Genomic DNA, 21,454 nt, shown 5'->3' with positions numbered 1-21,454 from the left:
AACAACAATTCTTTAGTTAATGAACAAATTTTATTCTAAAACTATGATTAGTCTCCAACTAATACAGTAGAAAATTCAAATTCAAATAAATGGAGAATGTGTCCCAATGGACACAGATGATGCCCCCGCTTGCATACAACATAATAAAGGGACATAACTCAAAAACGGTAAAAGTGACACTACCCAAATTTGTACTTGATCTAGGTCGGTGGCAATAAGTGTTTTGTATAGGGTTTATAATGTTTGGTTGGGGCAAATGGGCAAATGATTTGCCCCAACCAAACATTATATGAAATGTAAGTTACAGAATGGAAACTAAAAAAAAATCTCAATTTTTCGATTTATATAGGGGCATAACTCGATAATGTTTTAATTTAAGCCACCAAAATTCAACTTTGTCTGTGTTCTGTGGAAATAAGCATTATTTATAAGTTTCATAACATTTGGTTGGAGCAGGATCTGCTTACCTTTCCAGAGCACCTGAGGTCACTCCCATTTTTTGGTGGAGTTTATGTCACTTAGTCTTTAGTTTTATGTGTTGTGTAATGTGTACTGTCTGTTTGTCTTTTTCATTTTTATCCATGCATTATCAATTTATTTTTTATCTTTGAATTTTGCTGTCCCTCTGGTGTCTTTGGCCCTCTATTAAGTTAGAGAACAAAAACTAAAATCTTTTCAAATTTTTCCATTTAGAAAGGGATATAACTCCAGAATGGTTAAAGTGACCCCACCAAAATTCAAGCTTGATCTGTATTTTGTGGTAATTAGTATTGAGTATAAGTTTCATATCATTTGGTTAAGGCATACTTAGGTTAGAGAATGGAAACCAATTTTGCGATGTATGTATGTACAGGCTGACAAGGATAAAACTTAATGCCCCCTCCTCTACAACGGGGGCATGATAGAAAGCCTAAGAAAATACAGAAATAAAACATTTTTGGGTGCACATTCTGAAAAGTATAACCTGCCTTACTGATTATGAAATTAAGTTGAAAGTTTTTGAAGATTATAAAAGTTTTACTACAGGTATAATATATACAGAACTTTATCAAATATAAGGTCAATGTTAGATAAAACTTGCAAAATGGACATCTACACCATTAGTCATTCCATACACCAAATATAACAAAAGTGCTCACGCTGAAATGTCTCACCTTTTTTACTAATCATTGAAATTATATCTTTAATATAAAGCTTTAATATCAAAACTGTCACAGAATTTCAGAAACTAACATTAACCAAGAAAACTAAATATTGACCAATAAACCATGAAAATGAGGTCAAGGTTAGATGAACCATGCCAGGCAGTCATGTACAGCTAACAATTCTTCCATACAACAAATATAATTGACCTATGGCTTTTAGTTTAAGAAAAACAGACCAAAACACAAAAACTTCACACTGAACCGTGAAAATGAGGTCAAGGTCAAATAAAACTTGCATGACTGACATATAGATAATAAAATATTTCCATACACCAAATATTGTTGACCTATTGCACATAAAGTATTAGAAAAAACCACCAAAAACTCAAAAACTTAACTTTGACCATGCCACTGAACCATGAAAATGAGGTCAAGGTCATATGACACTTGCCAGCTAGACATATGCACCTTACAATCATTCCATAGTATGGACACTTGCCTGCTAGACATGTGCACCTTACAATCATTCCATACTGATTGTAAGGTGCACATGTCTAGCTGGCAAGTGTTATCTGACCATGACCTCATTTTCATGGTTCAGTGGCATGGTCAAAGTTATGTTTTTTGAGTTTTTGGTCTTTTTTTTCTATTACTATATATGCAATAGGTCAACTATATTTGGTGTATGATACACCAAATATAGTAGACCTACTGCATACAGAATAACAAAACAGATCAAAACACAAAAACTATATCCACTGAACCATGAAAATGAGGTCAGATGACATCTGCCAATTGGGCATGAACACCTGACAGTACTTCTATACAACAAATATACTAGACGTATAAGCAATATTTTTTAAAACATTTAAGACATTTAAGTAAATGATCAAAACTATCTAAATTGTTTATTTATGGGAACGGCATATATATGCCTCCACCTAGAGCACTTTGATTCAAAAGAATTGCCATATTTGTTCTATTAGAATCAAAATAATTCATGAGGGCTTGAATATATCATGATTTTACCAATGGTTGGCCCTTTATGAAAAATATTTTACCCTGAGAGATTCTTACTTGACCATTGAACCATGAAAAATGAGGTCAAGGTCAGATGAACCATGCAAGGCAGACTTGTACAGCTTACAGTCTTTCCATACACAGAATATACTAGAACTACTACTTTCAGCATCTTAGATATGGACTTGACCACCAAAACTTAACCTTGTTCACTGATCAAGAAATGAGGTAGAGGTCAAGTGAAAACTGTCTGACGGGCATGAGGACCTTGCAAGGTACACACAAAAATTCACACATACCAAATATATTTATCCTGTTACTGATAATAAGAGAGAATTTAACATTACAAAAAAATCTCTACTTTTTTTTCAAGTAGTCAAGTGAACCATGAAAGGAGGTCAAGGACATAGGACATGTGACTGACAGAAACTTCCTAACATGAGGCATCTGTATACAAAGTCTGAAGCATTTAGGTCTTCCATCTTCTAAAATATGAAGCTTTTAAGAAGTATTAAGCTAAAGACACCACCGCAGGATCTCTATCCCTATGTCAAGCTTTCTGCGACAAAAGTTGCAGGCTCAACAAAAATAAAAGGTGGTACGATTTTCAATGAAACAACACTCTACTATTGACCAAATTACATAGTGTAAGGTTTGAGGTTCACTTTTTTTGGTTGATTTATTTATTTCATTTTAAGTATTTTTAATTATTTTCCCTAGAAAAATTAATTTTCATTATTTTATTACATTCTGACAAATGTTACAATAGATGTTTAAATTCTAAGTATCTTTTGGTAAGTTGAGTTAGTAACTGTATGACTTTCAACAAAAAGAAAATCCAATAACAAATATATAGCGAAGTATACAATGAACATAACAAATGCAAATACATTTCAGGAAGAAAGCTAAAGGCCTGATCTATGTCAAAAATATACAAAGAATGTGTTCATTGGAAAAATATGCTGCAAATTCTGTTACATTTACAAAGGGACTTTACTCTAAAACAGATAAAAAGACATTTGATTGAGGCAAACTAAATTTAGAGTGGGGACAAATAATTTTAGAATTTTTCCATTAATAGTGGCTATTACTCGAAAACATTAATACATTCATATCATTGTGTGGAGTAAAAATAAAATTAGAGAACGGAAATTAATTTTGGGACATGCAAAAGAATGTGACTATGGATGGATGAGGGTAAAACTTAATGCCCCCTATGTTGAGTAACAATAAATGAACAAGTGAAACTGTGAGCTACTGCATTCTGATGATACCCCCACCCCATTGAATAATTTCAGTAAATAGGAAGTTCTAATCTTGAGTAGTGAATTTGAAATCCTTGTATTGTAGTTCCTCAGAAAAATGGGACAAAATTTATTCATGAGACGGATGGACTGATAATTGGATGGACTGACGGATGGACAGACAGAGATGAAACAGTATACCCCACTTTTTTAAAGCAGTAGTATCAACAAGAGTGCACACACTGAAATGTCTCACCTTTTTTACTAATCATTGATATTATGTTGATAGTCCTAAGTATAAAGCTTTATTACAACAGTCGCATAGACTTAACATTATTCAAGATAGCTAACTAAAGACCAATGAACCTTGAAAATGAGGTCAAGGTCAGATAAACCATGCCAGACAGACATGTACAGCTAACAATGCTTCTGTACAACAAATATAGTTGACCTATTACTTAAAGTTTAAGAAAAATAGACCAAAACACAAAAACTTAACACTGTGCAATGAACCTTGAAATTGAGGTCATGGTCAAATAAAACCTGCGGTACTGACATATAGATCATAATATGTTTCCATACACCAAATATAGTTGACCTTTGGCATCTAATATTAGATAAAAAGACTAAAACTTAAAAACTTAACTTTGACCACTGAACCATGAAAATGAGGTCAACTTCAGATGACATCTGCCCGCTAGACATGTACACCTTACAATCATTCCACACAACAAATATAGTAGACCTATTGCATAAACTATGAGAAAAACAGACCAAAACTTAACTATAACCACTGAACAATGAAAATGAGGTCAAGGTCAGATGACACCTGCCAGTTGGACATGTACACCTTACAGTCCTTCCATACACCAAATATAATAGCCCTATTGCTTCTAGTATCTGAGATATGGAATTGACCACCAAAACTTAACCTTGTTCACTGACCCATGAAATGAGGTCGAGGTCAAGTGAAAACTGTCTGACGGGATGAGGACCTTGCAAGGTACGCACATACCAAATATAGTTATCCTATTACTTATAATTAGAGAGAATTCAACATAACAAAAATTCTGAACTTTTTTTTCAAGTTGTTACTGAACCATAAAAATGAGGTCAAGGACATTGGACATGTGACTGACGGAAACTTCATAACATGAGGCATCTATATACAAAGTATGAAGCATCCAGGTCTTTCACCTTCTAAAATATAAAGCTTTTAAGAAGTTAGCTAACGCTGCCGCTGCCGCCGTAGCCGCCGCCGACTCTGGATCACTATCCCTATGTTGAGCTTTCTGCAACAAAAGTTGCAGGCTCGACAAAAACAAATATGATATACAACACCAACTTTGTTCATGTATATGCAGCTTGCAGAATATGGCTGGGTTAAATATGTTTGCAGGTGCACTTTGCTGTAACAGATCAGATATCTACTAAGCACAACCAGATGCTCCGCAGGGCGCAGCTTTATACGACCGCAGAGGTTGAACCCTGAACGGTTGGGGCAAGTATGGATACAACATTCAAGCTGAATCCAGCTCTAAATTTGGATTGTGATAAAATAGTTGACACAGCATAGGTTTCTGACACAGAATGAATGTGTTCTAATGAACTTAAAAATTTTGTTTTCTCTTAGATCAATTCACTATGCTGTTGAATATAAATCCTCTCAAAAAAATGTTTAAAGAAATTTTCTTTTTATTTATGAAATTTCAAATGAGAAAAATTGAACCCCTCCCCCCCCCCCCCCCCATTTTTTTTTCATATCCCCCTTTCCCTTATTCCAAAACTGATCTTAATTAAAATTTCTAATGGAGTTTGCAACAATAACTACTCACTAGAACACACCCGTGATATCGCGGGTCCGTGACGGAATTAAAGTATATAACTATGCGCAAGACTTATTTTTGTATTAGTATTGTCATCTGATAAAGTCATGCCGATTATAGGATAATTATCACAGTTTTCTCTGCTTTCAAATCTTTCTGTTTGAACCCGTCTTACTGGAACTTATCAATTATTGGTAATATTAATTATTTGGAAAACAAAGGGTCCTGGGATGGAGTATTTTATTAATCAACAGCATTATCCTATATTAGTTATAACTTTACGTCATGCCCGCTAACAAATTGAAAACTGTACCTATACGCCTTATTTTTAGTATTCGTATTGTTATCTTATAAAGTCTTACTGATTAAAATACTACAATAGGTAACAATTTGACAATTTAGTAGTGTCAATCCTGTGATTATGACCCGTGTATATAGCATATCCTGAATACACCGTTTGGTGGTGCGCCTGTCAAATGCGGAACGTACAGATAAGGTAATAGGTAACAGAGGAATATACTATTGGTATTGGTATCGGACTCGACCCAGAACTTCTTAATTATTGGCAATATTAATTACGTGGAAACAAAAGGGCCTGGAGTGGTGTAATTTTTAATCTACACCTTTGTACTATATTAGTTATATATAAAGTTGAATTCTATGTTTCGTCGTTTTTACATGATGACGGCTGACAAATTGGACCTCGTAATTTTAGTATTATAGATTTAAATACTTCATAGAATATTAGGATGTAATAAAAACTGCTCGTTATCACTGAATGGTAAAGATTGTTTTAATTTATCAGTTGGTAGTAAAAAGTGAATATATATTGTATATTGTATATAACAAAGATTTAAGTTGATTCTGGACAAAGAAAGATAACTCCAATTAAAAAATTTCTTGCTATTGCACAATATTGTGCAATTAGATATTTCTTGCTTACTATTCTGGACAAAGAAAGATAACTCTAATCAAAAAAAATTTTGCTATTGCACAATATTGTGCAATTAGATATTTCTTGCTATAGTGCAATACTGTGCAATTGAAAAGACTTGCTATTGCACAATACTGTGCAATTGAAGATTTCTTGCTATTGCGCAATACCATGCAATGGTAAATTTCTTGATATTGCACAAGACTTACTTATTTTAGATCCTGATTTAGACCAACTTGAAAACTGGGCCCATAATCAAAAATCTAAGTACATGTTTGGATTCAGAATATCAAAGAACCCCAAGAATTCAATTATTGTTAAAATCAAACTAATTTTAATTTTGGACCCTTTGGACTTTTAATGTAGACCAATTTGAAAACAGGACCAAAAATTAAGAATCTACATACACAGTTAGATTTTGCATATCAACGAACCCAATTTATTCAATTTTTGATGAAATTGAACAAAGTTGGATTTTGGACCCGGATTTGGACCAACTTGAAAACCAGGCCAATAATAAACCAGATGCTCCGCAGGGCGCAGCTTTATACCACCGCAGAGGTTGAACCCTGAACGGTTGGGGCAAGTATGGACACAACATTCAAGCTGGATTCAGCTCTAAATTTGGATTGTGATTAAATAGTTGACACAGCATAGGTTTCTGTCACAGAATGAATGTGGTCTAATGAACTTAAAAAAACAAAATTTGCCTTTGAGCAATTCACTATGCTGTTGAATAATAATCCTCTCAAAAAAATATTTGAAGAAATTTTATTTTATTTATGAAATCTGAAATGAGAAAAACTTTCCCTTATTCCAAAACTGATCTCAATTCAAATTTCTAATTGAGTTTGCAACAATAACTGCTCATTTAAATACATCATAAAATATTAAAATATAAAAAAAGAGCTTGATATCACTGAATGGTAAAGATTGTTTTAATTTATCAGTTGGTAGCAATGGTGAAAATACATTGATCATTGTATAAAACAATGATTTAAGTTGATTCAACTTCTATTCTGGACAAAGAAAGATAACTCAAATTTACAAAGAATATTGAAAATATCTTGCTTTTGCACAAATATCTATTCTGGACAAAGAAAGATAACTCCTATTGAAAAAATATCTTGCTATTGCACAATATTGTGAAATTAGATATTTCTTGCTATTGCGCAATACTGTCAATTGAAAATATCTTGCTATTGCACAATATTGTGAAATTAGATATTTCTTGCTATTGCGCAATACTGTCAATTGAAGATTTCTTGCTATTGAACAATACTGTGCAATTGAAAATTTCTTGCTATTGCACAATACTGTACAATTGAAGATTTCTTGCTACTGCTGAATACTGTGCAATTGAAAATTTCTTGCTATTGCACAATACTTAATAATTTTGAATCCTGATTTGGACCAACTTGAAAACTATGCCTATAATCAAAAATCTAAGTACATGTTTAGATTCAGCATATCAAAGAAGCCCAAGAATTTAATTTTTGTTAAAATCAAACTTAGTTTAATTTAGAACCCTTTGGACCTTAATGAAAACCAATTTGAAAACGGGACCAAAATTTAAGAATCCATTAACACAGTTGGATTTGGCGTATCAAAGAACCCCAATTATTTTGTTTTTGATGAAATCAAACAAAGTTTAATTTTGGACCCTGATTTGGACCAACTTGAAAACTGGGCCTATAATAAAAATAAATAAGTACATTTTTAGATTCAGCATATCAAAGAACCCCAAAGTTTCAATTTTTGTTAAAATCAAACTAAGTTTAATTTTGGACCCTTTGGACCTTAATGTAGACCAATTTGAAAACGGGACCAAAAATTAAAAATCTACATACACAGTAAGATTCGGCATATCAAAGAACCCCAATTATTCAATTTTTGATGAAATCAAACAAAGTTTAGTTTTGGACCCTTTGGGCCCCTTATTCCCAAACTGTTGGGACCAAAACTCCCAAAATCAATCCCAACCTTCCTTTTGTGTTCATAAACCTTGTGTTTAAATTTCATTGATTTCTATTCACTTATACTGAAGTTATTGTGCAAAAACAAAGAATAATGCTTATTTGGGCCCTTTTTTGGCCCCTTTTTCCTAAACAGTTAGAACAAAAACTCCCAAAATCAATCCCAACCTTCCTTCTGTGGTCATAAACCTTGTGTCAAAATTTCATAGATTTCTATTTACTTAAACTAAAGTTATAGTGCGAAAACCAAGAAATTGCTTATTTAGGCCCTTTTTGGCCCCTTATTCCTAAAATATTGGGACCAAAACTCCCAAAATCAATCCCAGCCTTCCTTTTGTGGTCATAAACCTTGTGTTATAATTTCATAGATTTCTATTCACTTTTACTAAAGTTAGAGTGCAAAACTAAAAGTATTCGGACGACGACGACGACAACGACAACGATGACGCCAACATGATAGCAATATACGACGAAAAAAATTTCAAATTTTGCGGTCGTATAAAAAATTTTCAAATTTTGCGGTCGTATAAAAAATTTTCAAATTTTGCGGTCGTATAAAAAATTTTCAAATTTTGCGGTCGTACAAAAACAACTGACAAAGACACTTAAAACAAAGAGTACAGCTAAGAGAGAACTAACACTTAAAGCTACACAGTAACTTATATAAATATCAATCAGTTCACATTCAATGGATTGAGAGTAAAAGGGTCATAAACAGTTAGACAAAAGCATGGTCTTTTGCAATGCCAGACTATAGGTATCAACAATATGTTGATATGTGATTGTCCATAGCTGTATATATATAGCAATAGCATTTAGTTGTTATTCAGTTTCTTAATTATAACAAAAATAGGTATCCTTAATTATATAAAAAATATTCAAAGATACAATTACAAAATGTACAGTGTTGAATAGCAAACCTTTAAAATGTTTTATTTATTAATAAGGAGTTTCTTAGGTAACTTAATTTACCAGCTCCATTAACAACATAACCCAAAATTTAGGATGTGATATACACTTTGTTATTAGCTTTCTATATGCAGGTAAAGTCAAATATGAGAGGACATTGCTATTTATATTTCATTTGTTTAAAGTAAGTTCCTTAGATTAATGTATTTTTTATTGTATGTAAGAAATAAACATAACCACTAAAACTTAACTCAATAAATAATAGGTCAAGGTCAGGTGAACATACACCTTATTGCTATTTGGAAATCTGTCCCAGTTGACCCAAAAAATCTATCACTTGAAATTTTGAGGTCATACAATAATCACTTTTCCATTGTGGCATCAGATATTTTGTAGTTTGACATCAAAATTGCAAAGGAACCTTTGTGATGTCCAGAAATGGCGAACATATAGCAGTAAGGTGTACTAAAACTGAATGGAGGTCATTTCAAACAGATGACCAGATGATAAATATTTGCTATGACTCATGTTCATTAAATGGAATTTGATTATGCTGTAAAAGAATAAATAGGGGTCATTGAAACCACTCAGTGTTTGGTTGTTGGTACAACAATTTTTATTCTCACAGAGCCAATATCAGACAACCCTAAATTTTTCTCTAAATTTTTTTAATTTTATTTACAGTTTTCTTGTCATAGATGGTGTAGAAAGTTGGGGAATTACTCCTAATCATTATCACATGCAACATACATGATGGTGTCACAGCAAAAATGTAAATCGACTTTCAGATCATGTAAAACACATCCATTTGTTTCTAAATATTGTATGCATTTTTAGACCTACTCAAGTGTTTGCAATATTCTTAAAATCATAAGTTTATCCTCTACCTTTTGATTGTGTTTCTTTTGTTTCCCAGAATCCCCTAGGAGTTCCTGTCTTTCTTTTACAAAGTCTTTTTGCTTCATCTGAATCTTCTGATGAACAGGAGTAACTTCAACACTACTTGGATTATTATCTGCTGCTGGTGTTCTTTCCACCTGATCTAAAATCAAAGACATCTCTTGGCCTTGATTAAAGTCTCTTGGTGACTTTGATGCACCAGTTTCTAATTTAGAGTTTGCTCTATTTGGTGGGTGCTTGTTTTGATTGTTACTTATCAACTGTTTCATTCCTCGCTGACGAGATAATGGTGAAGAACTCATTGGTTGTTGTTCAATGGCAGGTTCTGTCTTCTTGGTGACTTTTGTTGCTGTTTTTTTACTGACCAATGGTGTAGCTGGCATTTTGAAGAATTTTCTTCCAGTTTTTTGTTGTTTTTCTTGTTCAACTGTATCACTGCAAAAATTGATTTATTTTAAATTAAAGAACCTTAGTGAGCACGCTCACATACCCCATGTCCCCACATTGTCATTGGAGAAATTAAATAAGTGAAAGAAAAACAATTGTATAAGAAAAATTAATTTCCTGCCAATATGCACATCTAAATAGTATGTCCTTATTATCTACAAAATTTCATGAAATTCTGTTGTGTGGTTTCAGAGGAGTTGAGATGACAAATTGTTGCAGAAGTACATTGAAGCAAATAAATTTAAAGGGGTGTAACTCCTAGAAAAAAAATTGAATCGCAATGTCCCGTCGATATGCACAACTACATAGTATGTCCTTATTATCTGAAAAAGGTTTCGTGAAATTCTGTTGTGTGGTTTGAGAGGAGTTGCGATGACAAACTGTTGCAGTAGTACATTGAAGCAAATAAGTTCAAAGGGGCATAACTCCTAGAAAAAAAATTGAATCGCAATTTCCCGTCGATATGCACAACTACATAGTATGTCCTTATTATCTGAAAAGGTTTCGTGAAATTCTGTTTTGTGGTTTGAGAGGAGTTGCGATGACAAACTGTTGCAGTAGTGCATTAAAGTAAATAATTTCAAAGGGGCGTAACTCCTAGAAAAAAAATTGGATCGCAATTTCCCGTTGATATGCACAACTACATAGTATGTCCTTACTATCTGAAAAGGTTTCGTGAAATTCTGTTGTGTGGTTTGAGAGGAGTTGCGATGACAAGAAACAGGACTGACGGACAGACGGACGGACGGACTGACAGACGGACGGGTCAAAAACATTATACCCTCCGCAACTCGTTGCGTGGGGTAAAAAAACATAGATATTAAAAGGGAACATGAATACCCTTCTAAAAAAGGTAATTTCAACACATAATGCCCCTTCCCCTAGCAGTATAAAAAACGTTTATAATCCCTTTTTTACAAATTTGCCAGAAAGATTGTGCAAATGGGCTTCAAGCACAAACATAGGCACAAAAGAAATGTGAATATGTTTATAAAATCAAAGGGGCATAACTCTAGAAGGGTTTAAGTGATACCACCAAATTTCAAACTTGATCTGTGTTTTGTGGTTATGAGCATTGTGTTAAAAGTTTCATAAAATTTGTTTTTTGAGGCAAACTAAAAGTTAAGGTGCATTCACACGATACGATTTTCCATTCGATTTTCATTCGATTTTTACCTGTGCACCTGCTTTCGACTAAAATCGTATCGTGTGAACACTAAAATCTGAAGTCGAATGTCAAGTCGAAACGTCGTTTTAAAATCGAAACGTACGCTATTTCCATCCGACGTTTTTGCTGGAATCGGACAGTGTGAACGTCAAATCGACTTAATTTATCAGTCGATTGAAAAATCAAGCTTATAAATTTAATCGACAAATTTAACATTTTCGCATCATTCTAAACGTTTTTAAGTCGTACGGGAAACAAAGTCATCTTTTATTCATAAACCTGGCCACCGTTTTACAAAGCCTTCGGAAGTCTACGTGTCATTAGATCAAGTTACGAAAAGGGGATGTGGTTCCTATAAATGATAAGAACTGGCGGACTAACATGGCGTTTTAATAGGGCGACAAGTCCTAGTAAATGCAATACATCCCTTAGCACTTCCAAAGTCAGGAGGGACATTCGATGAACTTGCATGTTCAAGAATTACAAAAAAAATAAAGGAAGATTAAGGAAGTGTTTCATACACAGGCGCTTGCATGTTTCTATCCATGGGAAGACCCACTATCAACATATCTCCAAAGGATGACGAAGGGCCAGCATTTGTTTGTCGTGAGCAGTTCCGTGAATTGAATGTACAAGCCGTATATGATGCAAATCTTAATTATTAATTCACTTTTAACTCAACTTATTTCCTTCCCGGCTTAGACTAGACTAGACACTGTTCTAAATTAGGCTTTCTTTCACGTCCGCGTTCTGGTATCTATTTATAAATATTTCACTTCAGACACAGTGGTAATCGACAAAGCGTTTAAAAGAGAATGTGTTATTCCCAAATAACAGACTAAGAGCTCATAATGAATTGATTAATACAATGTGTTATCATTATTTTGTTTTTACAAATAATTCACCAAAAACAATATACCTAGTTACAAAAGTATAAATTGCACTTATTTTGAAAAAAAAATCACCTACGTTTTTTTTATTATTTAGACAAAAATTTCCTTTCTGTGTTTATTTTTGTAGAGGTATCATTGTTTACACAAATTTAATTTTGAATATTGAAAAAAAATGTCGATTTTAAAAGCTAGAGCTTGTGTTACTTTGTTTACTATGCATCGACAATAAATAAAACTTTGCCGATTTTGAATTCATATTGAATCAAAGAAAAAATGGTCTGAACAGATCTCAAAACGATCCAGGATTCCGTAATGCGGAGTTATTGCAACGGCCATACTTAAATCCAGTTATTAAAGATTGAATAACAGATGTTTTGTTCCATTTCTCCAAATATAAAGATTATAGAATACATTGATAGAACGTCGCTAGCCGATGTATTTTCTTTGATATAATCATACACTAGATGATGCCCGCGAAATTGCAGTACTTCTGGCTTCATCAGGAATCAACCCCTGTTGTATCTCAGAAACCATTGACGATAATCCAAATTATAAAAATAGGTCAAACTTTCTTGGCTCTTGAAATAGTCGTGTCATCTAAAAAATTATAAACTTCTGGATCTCGAGGTAAGATTCAGTTTGATCTGGGAATGTATGAACTGGGAGTATAGCTTATAGGATCATACTAATACTGAAAATTCGAATGGACATTTTAGAGGAAATCAAATCATGCTAGCTATTCCTTGTCCGACAATGTAATGACGTGCAGCGACCTTGAATTTTGGCAATTATTTTTAAGGGGTTGCAAGGTCTCATATCCTTTTATTTTTTTCTAAGTTTTCCAATTTATAGTATTGCACAAGCTGGACTATATCAAAGGTTCGAAGACCTTTAGCATCATTTAATAAAAAGGTAATATTTTCCTATATTCATGCCACCCCTAAACCCAACTTTAGTTCGCACATGAATAAAGTTCTTTATTTTCCAATTAGAATATTTCGAAATAAGTTTAAAAAAAAAATAACAAATAATTATAAATACTAGAGAACATTATAAATAAGAATATGCGGTATAAATGCCATTGAGAGAACTCCGTATCCAAGTCTCAGCGAATTTAAGCTAACAAATACAGGTCCAAGTACGACCTTCAGCTCGGAGCCTTCTTTCGATTACCTGACCCGTAACAGCAAAATATAAAGGGTCCCAAAATGACCAGTGTACACATTTTCAAACAGTAAAACCAACGGTCTAATCTATTTACAAAACGGGAAACAAACCTAATGACCCGCGACAGGGCGCAGCTTCATACGACCGCAGAGATCCAACCCTGAACAGTTGGGCAAGTATGGACACAACATTCAAGCTTGATACAGAATTTGGATTGGGATTAAATAGTTGATACACAATAGGTTTCTGACACAGAATAAATGTGGTCTAAAAAAAAAATTATGTTGGACATTTTCTTATTATGGTCCAATATCCAAAATCTAAATACAAGGTTACATGTACATGTAGATTCAGCATATTAGATAACACCAAGAATTCTTTTATGGTGAAATTACATGAAGTTCAATTTTGAACCCTTTAGAACTCAATGTTGACCAATTTGACAAAGGGCCCAAACACCAAAAACATTAATACATGGTTAAATTCAGCATATCAAAGAACCCCATATATTCAATTACTTTTGTTGAAATCAAACAAAGTTTAATTTTGGGCCCCGCTTTGGACAAACTTTAAACTGGGTCCATAATCGAAAATACAAGTACATGTTTAGATTCAGGATATCAAAGAACCCCAAGAATTCATTTCTTTTTGTTAAAATCAAACTAAGTTTGATTTTGGACCCTTTGGACCTTACTGTAGACTTATTTGAAAACGGGACCAAAATTTAGAATCTGAATACACGATTAGACTCAGCATATTAGATAACCCAATTTTTTATGAAAACAAACATCGTTTAATTTTGGACCCTTTGGCCCCTTATTCCTAAACTGTTGGGACCAAAACTCCCATAATCAATGCTTACCTTCCCTTTGTGGTCATAAAACTTGCGTAGATTTCTTCTTACTTATTCTGAAGTTATTGTGCGAAAACAAAGAAAAATGCTTAGTTGTGCCTCTTTTTTGTCCCTTATTCACAAACCGTTGGGACCAAAACCCCCAAACTCAATCCAAACCTCCTTTTAGTGGTAATTAAGCTTGCGTTAAAATTTTATCGGTTTCTATTTACTTAAAAACTAAAGTTATTATCCGGTAACCATCCATCTTCGGACGATGCCGACGACAACGATGTCGACGACTTGATACCAATATACGACAAATATATAAAAACATGAAACTCTCAAACGACATTCATTAACAACAGGCCTTTCGACAGATGCATCATGACAATATAGCAAGTATGCATGTTTTAAAAGGCGTCAACCTTCTCCCTTACCTAAAAAGTAGTACGTATATGTATGACATTACAACACGAAAAGACACTATAGAATATTAGTTAAATATATGGCTTAACTCTACCAAAAAGACGTGAATTACACAAAAACATGTGCCTATTAAACAAAGACGTACGTGTAGTAATAAAATTAAGACCCACGATGCAACTCGGTTATCTGTTTTAGAGTTCCATTCTTTAATTGTATCGAGTTCTCTTTTTAGTTTCATATTTTGAATATTGAAATCGGGTTTAAATTTTCTACTAGCATTAATTACTATACTATATATAAAAATATTAATTTTCGCGAACCATTTAGGTCACGGAAATTCCAAAATATGGCATCAGTAAGGAGAGTTGTGCAAATAATGTGAATACACAGAACCCCCATCCAAATTATCTTTAGCTAAAAGTATTCATCATTTTCTATTTTATATGTACTAACAACATTCCATTTTTCTATAATTTCGATTAAAACATTCCAAAATCTGAGTTAAAATAGATCAAATGCCCCAAATAAACATTGTCTGATTGGTTGAAGTACTGTGGCGTCGATGATCAGCATAATAAGCCTCGATGTAAAGCACACGCTTCACAGGAATAAGGAGAGTTTTACAAATAATGTGAATACACAGATCCTCCATCCTATTTATATTTTATTGATGTAAAAATATCCGTTACTTTTTTTCTAGATCTGAGAAGAAATCAACTCTGTTACACTAATATAATCGAAAAATTAAGAGTGTCACATGGTGTCTCTATATGTCGACTCGTCTGAATTACAATGTATGTTATTGTTCTGTAATTTATATATTCGCCATGATCCGCAATACATTTTTGAATGTTATTTTGGCATGCCATACTTGATAGAAGTGCGGACGTGAAAGAAAGCACTCTTCACCAAAACTTCAAAGTATCCTGACTTTTATAAAACATTATACGTGTATCTAAAGAGAGAAGTTGTATTAGAATTAAATTTTACACCGATATCAATAAGTTGGGTGTAGAATCTATTTTCAAAACTGTGTTTATTTAGAAAACAGAGATAACATGCCGAAAATTTTTCAAGGTAACCTTATAACTCATACTACACTCTTTATTGTGATAAATATTTCGCCCAGTTTGGGTCTTATTAGTCTTAACGGAAATTACAGGTTTGCGAAGAAACATTTATTACGGCCAGTACGATCCCTATGGCAGTGCAATATGTATTAAAGATAATAATAATAAAGAAATATAAAATATCTGATAAAGTAATAAAAGGTTCAGTTATACATAAAAAAAAAAAATGGCTAGACGAAACAAATATTTTGGAGAATTTAGGAATAGTCCTTGGAAATTCATTATCAAATCACCATTCAATAAATAGCTCAATAATATTTGTCAAAACTTTAATAATACTTGCGTATAAAGATAATTTCGGAAGTTGCTGTGTTTAGAAACATAAAAAACGCACTTGTTCAAATCTGATGAAAATCGAATGGAAAATCGTATCGTGTGAACAGAACGCTGTACGATTTACCTGTGCGACGGTGCCAAGTCGAATGGAAAGTCGAACGGAAAATCGTATCGTGTGAATGCACCTTTAGAGAAAGGAAACAAACTTTGGGAATGCCAATGGACATGCCAACTGACACATGTATAGAAGAACAAGGGTAAAACAGTTAATGTAATGCCCCTTTCAAATATTTCCAGTGATCTTACAGTAATACCATACATGTATGAAATATGACTGAGTGAAGATGTGAAAAAAGACTAAATATTTCTGTGTTGTTTAATTGTTTTGAACATTCTGATTTGGTCTAGATGTCACTCACCAGTAATTAACGCCAAACATAGTTACAAGATGGGAAATTGATTTTTTTTAATTCCTCAACTATGTAAAATCCCATCTATCTTCAGATTCTGATTCATTATCATATTTTACATAAATCAAATGAAATTCATAGGACATCTGAAATGGGGAAAAAATAACATTATACTGCTTTTAAATTTAATATCAACTTCCTAAAAGGTGTTGTTTATTTAATCTCTGATGATTTGTTCTATGTGATGTTAATTGGGAATTATAGACACCATCAATACTTACTCTTCAAATCCAGAAAAATCATATACCAATTCCAGTGAATTAGCTGTTCTGTTTAAACCTTCTGATGATTCAGAATCATATCTCTTTGGTATTGCACTGACAGGCTGGTTGTTAAACCTCAACTGAAACAGATAAAAAAAAATCATTTTCAAATACATTACAAAGCTATTAAAGGATTTTAGGAACTTATTTTTTTACAGGGATTCGTAACATTCTTACTTCAAAGCCAACAAATGAATATTCTAACTGTTAAATTTATTAGACACGTTTCATCAAGGATATGTGAATATCAAGTTACAACATTATAGCGATAATATATGAAAATCTTAAATCTGAAAGTAAAACCTACCAAGATCTTGAATTTCAATTCCCCAAATACTAAATATGAGGGTGGTTAAGGGTTATTTTCGTGCAAAATGTTTTGCCATTTTTATTTCACATGCAGCTGTGAAAAAGGTTCGTAATTCACTTTGTTTTGAGAAATCTGTTGAAAGATCAACGTGAAAGACATTTTAAATTGTTCATTTATCGTGAAATAGCAATGTTTTTTGAATTCTTACCTGCAGATACTCCCCCTTTGTGTCCCTCAAATATGTTATCATACCTGTTGTTTCAGTTTTTCATTTTCTTCTTGTAAATCTTTCATCCTTTTGTGTTCAATGTCAAAGTTCAATAAAACTGGTGATGGTGATAAATGTTAAGGTCAACAAAATCTGAGAAAGTCTGAGAACCATTTTAAACAGAAGCATAACATTTATAAAGAAATCAGAAATGTGTTTGATTAATAAATCATGATGATCTTTTAAGTATAATTTATATTTTTCAATAATGAATACATTTTCCTATGAATGGTTTTACACTAGTCATTTTTGGGGCCCTTTATTGCTTGCTGTTCAGTGTAAACCAAATCTATGTGTTGAAGACCATACTTTGACCTATACTGGTATATTTTTACAAATTGTGACTTGGATGGAGAGTTGTCTCAATGAAACTCATACCCCATCTTCTTATATCTATTGTACATCATTCAATTATAATTACATATCCTGTACATCCTTCAAGTATGATAACATGTACAGAACTTCTTAAAAGTATGAAAACATGTACTGTACATCTTTAAAGTATCAAAACATGTACAGAACTTCTTAAAAGTATCAAAACATGTACAAAACTTCTTAAAAGTATCAAAACATGTACAGAACTTCTTAAAAGTATCAAAAGATGTACAGAACTTCTTAAAAGTATGAAAAAATGTACTGTGTGTACATCTTAAGTATGATAACATGTACAGAACTTCTTAAAAGTATGAAAACATGTACTGTGCATCTTTAAAATATGAATGTATGTACTGTGTATCTATCAAGTTTATTTTCACTCTAGATGTCCACATTTTGTTGTGTGACGGGATTGCTTCCCTTAGAACATGTGGTAGATACTTAGTCAGTCATAAGCGGATGAGCTTAACAAGTACTTCTTTAGCTCAGTCGGTTAATGTGCTGCCCTGTAGCACAGAGGTCCTGAGTTCGAGTCTGTAAATTGTACGAGTCAAAAACTGTAAATGTGAAATTTTGTACAACACAAAGGATATGCATGGTCTGTATTATAACACTTAAAAAGTTATAAAGCGATAGGAAGAATGTATCTTGCCACTGCTTGGTGAAATACATAGAGAAATTACTGTGTTCTTCAGGATTCTTCATAAAGGCAAAGGCTGAAAAATTAATTAAAAAAGTTAGTGATTAAATATTTTTTATTTTTTTCATATGGTTTCATTAAAAGATTTTATGGTTCTACCCCCCATTTTTACTTAGAATGTCCTATATACCAAGGGAGCAATATGGCAGTTGTTATCAAATAGTTTGTTTTTATGCGTTTGATTTTGTTGCCATCAGTGTTTCTGTTATGTTGTTTTCCTGTTATAGTGGATATGTTTCCCCCCAGTTTTAGTTTATATAAATACATATATACTCATATCAATCTGATTAAAATCAATTACTGTGATCCATTATTTTGAATGTTGTGTTCGTGTTGCTCAGTTTAATTTTCTATGTTGTGTTCTGTGTACTGTTGTTCAATTGTCAGTTTATTTTTTGTCTTATGAATTTGAATGTCCCTTTGGTATCTTTTGCCTCTCTTTTGTGAACTAGGACTCCCATAGGCCAAACATACAAGTAAGAATAAATCTCTTTATTATTCTTAATCAGATTGGTTACTGGTATATATTTCAGTATTACATCCACTTTTTTAACTTATCCTAATTTTTTTTATGACAAAAAATGTACTGATTTCCCAGTCTGTCTGGTTCATAATGAAGCATGAAACATTACTAAGTTGTTGCTCATATAAGTATATCAAAGTGAAAATGAAAACATACCAAACCAGTCTTTAAATTCTGCCTGATTCTGTAATTCTGGTGTCATCTTTTCAAAGAAATCAGTCACTCTGTCATGTCTGTTAAGTTGTTGAGCATTGACCAGATAAAACTTTAACAATCCAACTTCTAATTTCCGTACACTGCTTAAGTACCTTGTTTCAAGACGACTAAATAGTCTTTGATTCAAGTAACTCCAATATTCTCGTAAATTAGAAAGATCATAGTTTACAACATATGTCTGTAATTGTTCTAGAATACGATCAGCCTAGAAAAAAAATCAAATGTTTATTAACATTCTGTAGAAATGAATAAAAACCACATCAATTTATCATGTTTATTGAAAGGTAATGTATAATTTCTGTTGAAATTCATCATTGAAGTAAAAAGTTATAAAACAATGTGCATGCTTTTAAAATAAAAAAAATGAAAAATATGCAAAGAAGTTGATATTAAAGTTAGTTTGAATCTTTAACTTTCTATATAGTAAAGGAACTAAACAGGATAAAAAATCTTTCACCCTAACTTAATAATTTTAATGCCAAATTAAAGTATTGACCCAAATTTCACAGTCCACTGAACAAAGAAAAAGATAGTGTGAAGCTCAGGATAAAGTTTTGGTTAAAGTTTTTGGTCAAGGTACTGGTAGTTTTTGATGAAGTTGAAGTATAATCAACTTGAAACTTAGTACACATGTTCCCTATGATATGATCTTTCTTACTTTAATGCCATATTAGAGTATTGAACCCAATTTCACAGCCCATTAAACATGTTAAATGATAGTGCCAGTGGGGCATTTGTGTACTATGGACACATTCTTGTTATGTATTCTTTCTTGTTTATAGAAATGTGTCCATACATTGTAGTATACCAACACACCACTAGCACTTAGTACAAATCCAGTATTTACTGAGTCCAATTCATTTATAGGTCTTAGGACAGGATTATTGTTATGATTATTCATTTGTCCGTTTGTCTGTCTGACTTCAGATTAAAGTTTTTGGTCAAGTTAGTTTTGATGAGGTTGAAGTCCAATCAATTTTAATGCCAAGATAGGAGTTTTTATTTGAATTTATAATCCACCGACCAAGGAAAATAATAGACTATTACTGAATAATCATAACAATAATCCTGTCCTAAGACCTATAAATGAATTAGACTCAGTTAACACTGGATTTGTACTTGCATGAGCAACACGATGGGTGCCACACATGGAGCAGGATCAGTTTGCTCCTCTGAAGTACCTAAGTTTGGGAACTCCCACAGGATTTTGTGAGATTTGTACAAGTCCAAATGACATCTTGAAGGCGCTTGTAATTTGTTTTCTGTGATGCCTACTGGCTATCATTTCAACATTGTTGGTTTTTTTTTACATTGCAGTGTCATGTGATGTACATGCAAAAAAAGATGTATATATGATTGCCAATGGGACAGATCTACACAAGAGACCAAATGACACAGAAATTAACAACTATATGTCACCGTACGGCCTTCAACAATGAGCAAAGTCCATACCACATAGTCAGTTGTAAAAGGCCCCAAAATGTCAGTGTAAAACAATTCAAACGAGAAAACAAACGGACTTATTTATGTATATATCAATTACAAGACCAGTCCATTGAACATTCAAACACGGAAATAATACTGAGCTGGGTGAGTAAGGTCAGTGTCAGTGAGGAAGCTAACATTATGATAACAATAACAAGATCGAAACTGAGAGTTTTCACTTGTTTATGATTTCATTGTTAAAATTATCACGAAATCAAAAATATTTACTCGGAGACCCTTTTCTTTCTCGTTTTTTAACTCTGCTTCAAATGTTCTATATGTGGTCGTCAAACCACGATAAATTAAATAATCTTTCACTAATTCATCAACCCTCCCAGTAGCAGAAGCCATTATTATTGTTAACTCACGAGGGCTTCCGAAAATTATGGGAGGCTACTCTGTTATTAAATTACGCGGGAATTATGTTTTTTTTTGCAAAATACAAAATATCGTATTCTATGATAAATCAAAATCAGAGAGACCAAATCCCTTAATGTTCTAAATTATATCAAATGTCAAAATAAAAAACTCGAACACAAAAAAAATAA

The 21,454-nt window shown here is 32.8% G+C and overlaps 1 protein-coding gene across 1 annotated transcript in view; it reads right to left on the bottom strand.

Moving 5' to 3' along the window:
- LOC134716845 (WD repeat-containing protein 91-like) overlaps positions 1 to 21,288 on the bottom strand; it is a 38,647-nt gene extending 17,359 nt beyond the window's left edge. The window contains exons 1-6 of the mRNA XM_063579856.1: positions 21,135 to 21,288; positions 19,362 to 19,626; positions 18,577 to 18,698; positions 17,592 to 17,675; positions 16,988 to 17,109; positions 9,942 to 10,389 (exon numbers count right to left, since the gene is read on the bottom strand). Coding sequence (XP_063435926.1) covers positions 9,942 to 10,389; positions 16,988 to 17,109; positions 17,592 to 17,675; positions 18,577 to 18,698; positions 19,362 to 19,626; positions 21,135 to 21,257 — 1,164 coding nt within the window. The 5' untranslated portion in view covers positions 21,258 to 21,288. The remainder of the gene's footprint in view (positions 1 to 9,941; positions 10,390 to 16,987; positions 17,110 to 17,591; positions 17,676 to 18,576; positions 18,699 to 19,361; positions 19,627 to 21,134) is intronic.
- Positions 21,289 to 21,454: the final 166 nt, after the last annotated feature.

The sequence above is a fragment of the Mytilus trossulus genome, chromosome 4, assembly GCF_036588685.1.
Source record: "Mytilus trossulus isolate FHL-02 chromosome 4, PNRI_Mtr1.1.1.hap1, whole genome shotgun sequence".
NCBI lineage: Eukaryota > Metazoa > Mollusca > Bivalvia > Mytilida > Mytilidae > Mytilus > Mytilus trossulus.
This window is presented reverse-complemented; position numbering and strand designations above follow the sequence as displayed.